This window comes from Morone saxatilis, unplaced genomic scaffold (genome assembly GCF_004916995.1).
Source record: "Morone saxatilis isolate NCDOM2014 unplaced genomic scaffold, NCSU_SB_2.0 Contig0, whole genome shotgun sequence".
Classification (NCBI taxonomy): domain Eukaryota; kingdom Metazoa; phylum Chordata; class Actinopteri; family Moronidae; genus Morone; species Morone saxatilis.
The window spans coordinates 13,744,895-13,751,222 of NW_023339650.1; the positions used below are offsets into that span (position 1 = coordinate 13,744,895).

General features: G+C 40.2%; 1 protein-coding gene across 2 annotated transcripts in view; it reads right to left on the minus strand.

Annotated features, from left to right (window-relative positions):
- The window catches only part of lmbr1 (limb development membrane protein 1), a 32,424-nt gene continuing 26,096 nt past the window's right edge, over positions 1-6,328 (minus strand). For both annotated transcript variants that reach the window (XM_035669671.1, XM_035669592.1), the window contains 5 exons: positions 5,845-5,918; positions 5,499-5,589; positions 4,792-4,858; positions 667-828; positions 1-126 (listed from right to left, as the gene is read on the minus strand). In XM_035669671.1, coding sequence (XP_035525564.1) covers positions 41-126; positions 667-828; positions 4,792-4,858; positions 5,499-5,589; positions 5,845-5,918 — 480 coding nt within the window. In that variant the 3' untranslated portion in view covers positions 1-40. The remainder of the gene's footprint in view (positions 127-666; positions 829-4,791; positions 4,859-5,498; positions 5,590-5,844; positions 5,919-6,328) is intronic.

The window sequence follows — 6,328 nt, forward strand, 5'->3', positions numbered from 1 at the left end:
GTGTGTGTGTGTCTGTGTGTATGTTGATCTATCGTCCCTTTCACAGAGTTTTCTGATGCCCGTTGGCCGAGAGCTTCCCAGATTCAGGGTCTGTGGGGCTGTTTGACAGTTGCAATTTATCCAGACCTGGGCAGGGGGAGATAAGGGAGAGAAATCTCATTAAAAAGCCTCAGACTTTCACTTAGACAGAGGTATTGATGTGCTTTTTTCCCCTCAGTGCCTCTGTCTGACATTTTCTAACCCTATCCCACCCTGTGTATCAAACATCCAGGGCCTGTCACCACAAGCCTTTGAGACTAGCCCCATCCTCTGTCACATGTCAGTCCCGCAGCACATTGGATCTCGCTGCAATTTCTTCCATTTTGTCACTCCAGGTCGTGCTGTCTGAGAGAAATAAACACTACCTACCACTTTTACTACCTCAAAAGCCACAGAATAGGCTGGTGCTGTCAGTGTTTCAGACTAACGCTTTATGGGTACAAAATTGGGATGAAATTGAGTAGTCAAGTGCTATTACTAAATAGATTGCTTTATATTCTACAGAACATGCAGCATAGCAAAGTAAGCAGTGTGACAATGAGAGAATGAGGTTATTTTGTTGTAGTATATTAACAGGTGCTGGTTATAAACCCTCATGACACATAAAAAATAAATAAATAAATTTACCTAAGGCCTTTAGAAGCTCTTCCCGTACTGCTGAGGTGAATTTTCTCACAAGACAGAGTGTTGTCACAACCGCAAACAGCATGTTGTATGAAAGGACAATGTAAAAGTTTCCCAGCCAATTAAACCTCCCGAAGTCTCCCAAGAGATCAAACCTGGTGATGCCTGTGAAGGACAGAGATACAAGTCAAATAACGGGGTTAGAAAGCAAGTTGACACTCTCAAACAACACAATTACTATTTCAGTTTGACAGTCTGCATCTGCAGTAAAGACACTTTCAATAGTGTCTCTCTCCAACTCTTTTTAGGGCTTACATACAAAAACTATTTCCTGTGCATTATACCTCATAATCTCAGCGTGAAAAAGGATAAAAACAATTATTAAACAGCATGACCAATTACATTTTGCATCCAAGACTAACCCCATGGTTTGTCATGTACATTTTTCTATTCATATAGAAAAGTTAACGCAAGGTGGTACAAAGCCACTCCCAAATCAGCCAGCTGTATACAGCTCCACTTGAGTCAGCCACTCAATTCAAACCGAAAACAAGCACAATCTTGTAAGCTTCTGCAGAAATGAGGACTTGCATAGTTTGCCAAATTTTAACCCGAGAATGTATGCACCTGATATTTTTAGTATTTTTAACATCTTTTATACTTTAGCTTTAATATATAAATATGTCTGACAATGCTGTCATTAAAACATGACAAAGTTTATGTATCTTTGTTGTTGTTGTTGTTGTGGAGTGGATTTGTTTCAGTCTCCATCAACTACCACTGCACTGTAAAGTTTATGTACATTTCCATCACTTGACTGTGTCTTGGTTTGCAGTATTGTAAGGACTGTCCCCTGTGGAATATGACAGGATCAGTGACTAAGTATAGCAGCAAAGGTGGTATGCAGGTGGACTTCATCTCTCTCCCAGGACCTTCAGACAGAGATAAAGAAGTGATTTCTGCTGCAGGCTCCTCTCAGCTCCACACTGCTAGACCAATTTCAACACACGGCTGCTCGCATGCTGCCTGGAAAGCCATCAACACCCTATTGTTTTCCTGCTTATCCATTTTGGCCTTCCAATCTGGGTGTTCCTACACCAGGATGGGCTAGCTGTACCATCCAATAATAACATAATGTGGGGTTATAATTAAGCTTTCAATAACCTGATGTGTACAATTGTCTTCAATGTTACTAATTGTATTAATTTTTTTCAGATGTTAATCTTGCATGCAACATTGACCAGCAGAATTACTGCATCAATATGTTTAGTTTATGCACCACAACAATGGTTTGTTTCAGTCATCTGTATGCAGAAATTATATTCAGATGTGCCACACTGGAGAAGCACAAGTCTATATACATTCTATTTCTCCGGTAACATCTTCACAACCTCTGTCGTCAATTAGATTGGGCAATCGATTCAGTGCCTGGAGAGATGTATTTACAGCCGCAGTAAGCAGTTCGCAAGCATCAAGGACCTTTAACAAAATTGCCTGTGAAGAGACAGGAAGAGAGATGATTGAGACTTCAGTCGATACAGCTTGTCACTGTGGTCTGGCTACATCCATTTCTAATGCCAAAGGTTTTGATCTTGGTTTGGTGATTTGAGAAAATCTAATTGCGGGTAAAATAAAGATGCTTGGCATTTGAAATGTCGGTGGTACAGTGGCAGAGTTGGAGACGTTAGTATGCAGCCGCATCCAAGAAGCACACGTCGGATTCATCAGGGATGTATGGCACAGTGACATTCATTTCTGTGTATGTGAGCAATGTTTTATATGTGAGGCTACTGGTGTTTCTGTCATGGCTGCTTCTGGCTATTAACAGATATAACAATCACAGCATAAAAGGCATATATCCGTGACTAGTTGCTCAAAAGGAGCTTGTTGCTCCTTTTTGAGAGCAACAAAAGATGTTCTGGTGTCCGAGCGGTTTAAGAGGCTGCTCGTGTATTTGCAGCATCCCTGGTTCAAGTCCAATCAGTTCCTGTCAGCACTTTACTGTATTCTATGTAATAAAGGCAAAAAAACATCCAAAAAAAGTATAGCATATTAATGATATAATTTACATACATATTTGTAACAATGTTAGTAGTCGTTTTTTTATCATGCTTTTTAATACTAACTAAATAAATTAATAAAATGATACAGATATGTGGACACTTGACTGGATTTTGTCAGGCGAGGGTGAGGTGATGAAGCATTTTTAAGGTCACAGAAACACTTCTACTTGCTTGAGTCTTAAATGAAATTCAGATTATTTTCAATCTATCTATAAACATATGCTTATTTACTCATGCAGAGAATATTCTAATTTAATATTCCCTCTATTTTAGCTGTTATTGGTCTCTATCAACTCTTGAAAGAAATATTTGTTTGGATTTTATTATAATTTTTTGTGATACAAATGTTATGGACTAGAGACAGAAACCAGATGAGATTCTGGTGAAACACCATCATTTTGTTCTATAAGTATAAATCAAACTCCATGGTACTCTAAATGCCTAAAGAATGAGATAAAGTTCAACCACTTAACATAAAAACTTAAACAACTTTTCCATTTAGAGTTTCCAAACTATCATTATTACCTGTGAAGAAACTGGTTTGTCACTATACTACATTATTAAAACAGACATAGATAGATAGATAGATAGGATAGATAACTAGATAGATAGATAGATAGAGTAGAGGTAGATGAGATACCGATAGATAGACGTAGATAGACTATGGATATAGATACTTTTAAGTAAAATTCAAGTACAGTTCCCCATTGTCTCGTACAGTGCATGTTTCTCACACTGACACGCACAAGAAACATCACATCAACACACAAAACCCTTTCTTAACATCTCACTTCGTCACACTCAACTCTCCGCGTCTTTTTTCTTTTGCTGGGGGGCCTTTTCGCTTTAACTCTGTCTCATGCATTTATTCCTTTTAATCTATTCAGTGCCACAAAGCAGAACCTGTTGATATTTTGTAAAGCTCCCAATGAGTCACTGTATGCTCACTCTGTCCCATTTTCCCACTCTGTGTGTGTATTTGAGTGTGTGTGAGAGACCAACAGAGTAGTGCTATTTGAACAGCTGTGCTTTGCACTCTGCATGTTTATTAGTGCCATTGTGATGGTGCTACTCCTGTCATTTTTACCCCTTCACCCTGCACTCCTTTCAAATGTCACTATGGGAAACTATAGGAGAATTCAACTTGCTAAGTTAATGGTCTGCTGTTAGTGGCGGCACTGGAAACTGTTGTGGGGGAGGGGCATTTACTCTTTCTGGTTGTTTGTGGTGAGGTTGTTATGTCATCTCTGGAGATTCGGTTCAACCTACATTTCTGTTTAATATTTTGACATTTGGGGAAAATGTGCTAATCGTCTTTCTTGCCAAGAGTTGGACGAGAAGATTGATAACACTGGTGTCTTTTTGCTTAATATGAAGCTTCAGCTAGCAGCCGGTTAGCTTAGCTTAGCATAAATATTAGAAACCGGGTAAAACAGCTAGCCTTGTCCTGACAGAAGGTGTAGCATTAGAGGTGATATCAGCACACATCTCGCTTCTCGCCTTTTTAAAATTGCTTTTAAAGTTTAGCTTAGTCTGATGTGTTTTTAGTGTTTTACTATTTCATGTTTTGCTGCTTCTATGTTTTTATGTAAAGTGTCTTTGAGTTTTATTGAAAGTGCTGATAAATAAAATGTATTATTATTACATTTTGTTTGTTAAACTGAAGTGTAAAAACGACAAGTTGCGGTTTTATTGAGGGAGTTATTTACAGGACTACTTCTTGTTGTTGTTTCTTGTGTTTTTTTTTTTACTTGTTCAGATTACACAAATAAGATATAATTTAGTGGTGCTGATTGGTGGATTTTGTTACACTCTAGCTAGCTTTTTTGTATTGCTAAGCTAAACTAACCAGAGGCTGTCTATAGATTTTTATTCAGTGGATAGATAGAACATGATCATCTCATCTAAGTCTTGACAAGAAAGAGAATAAGCCATTTCCCAAAATGTCCAACTGTTATTTTAAAAATTCAATCTGTAAACACAGCGTAGGTGTGAATTGTGAAATTGTCATGCCCACACTCTCTAACACAGGCAGGCAAACACAAATAATCACGCCTGTACTCACCTAGAGTTCTGGACATCACCGGCAGCGCTGAACTCAGGACCAAGATGGACACACAGCAGCCAATGATCTGCAAATCAGAACAGATAATCTAACTTCAGATTTCAGATCTCTCAAGCACATAAATTACAATTTTAAGGGAGGAAACTGAGACGTGTGAGGAAAAAAAAACACAGTGCACCAACATTTTCAGCCATGACTTGGCCACACCACTTGATGTTAAATTGGTTCCACATATTGTACAATTAGTACCTCTGAAGTTGCTCATTACCAGGTTCTCTCTGTTGTCCTTTCAAGCCCTTTCACTGGAGCGTCATGGCTAGTTAACAAGCCTCACCACTCCCAAACTCATTACCAAGTGAATAGGTGCCACTATGGGCCAAACAGAGCACACATCCTCCAGCCCCCTCCCCTAAAAAAAAAAACCCCACTCTCCCTCTGATGTACAAGAAAGGAGCTTGCACTTTGCCAGTGTTTGCGCAACCCACAAACAAATATTGGACAGATCAACTAAAGCCATTGAGGGACCCTGAGGAAAACATTAGTGAACAGTAGGAGTTCGGAGTAGAGAGGAAGGCGGGAGAGAGAAGGGGGAAAAAGAGGAAATAGATGAAACACGGGGGGTCCCAAACACATCAGCACCTCGGGAGCAATCACAGCACCCTTGCCCCCACTTCACCCCCTACCCTGTCCCTCCATCCCATTTTTACCGTTGTCATGGTTGTGTCATCCTTCCTGGGAGTGAGTACCTCAAAGACTCTCAGGCTGTAGAAGCCAACGACAGAGGACACCATCAAGTAGCTGTTCAGCAAATCAATCAAGGACCAAAAACACTTTTCTGCGGGTAGCAAAGCAGCTTCGTTGAAGTATCCCAAGTCTGCACCTTTTCAGCTATGATAAAAGGTGACGAAACAGCACAACATATCTTCCGGAAGATGTCCGGCTGAACTATGTCCTGAGTAAACAAAGCTGGTTTGACAATGTTGCTCTTGGCCGTGGAGCATGCTACTTTGGCCACAAACAAAAGGGGGGAAGGGGGGGTCACTGAAAGGATACAACATGAGGATGATCTCCAGTGCTGCCTGAGCCACGCCAAACGTGGACAAAGAGGTGTTCCCGATGCCTCGGTCCTGGAAGATGGAAGATACAGACAGAAAACTGGGTTACTCAATGTCATCACACACCAATCTTATATAAACACACCACAAATAAAAAAACAAAATGGGAAACGACAGCACTGCAGGCAGTTGCACACACATGCAATTACAGAATCCTGCAAAGTAAGTACGCGGTGCATGAAGAATTTCCCCACTTGAGAAAGACAGAATCAAATTGGCTAAGTAATGAATGGAACAAGATGAAAGAGGCTCTTTTCAAATCACTGTCGATCATACAATATGTGAACAGGTGTTCAAACAAAAACGGCACATTGCTTACGGTAAGAAGAGTGTACAGGCTGAAAGCACGCCAAAAACATAAAAACAACAAAACAAATACTTCAGCAAACACACAAGGCGTACCCCCCCCCCCCCCCCCCCCC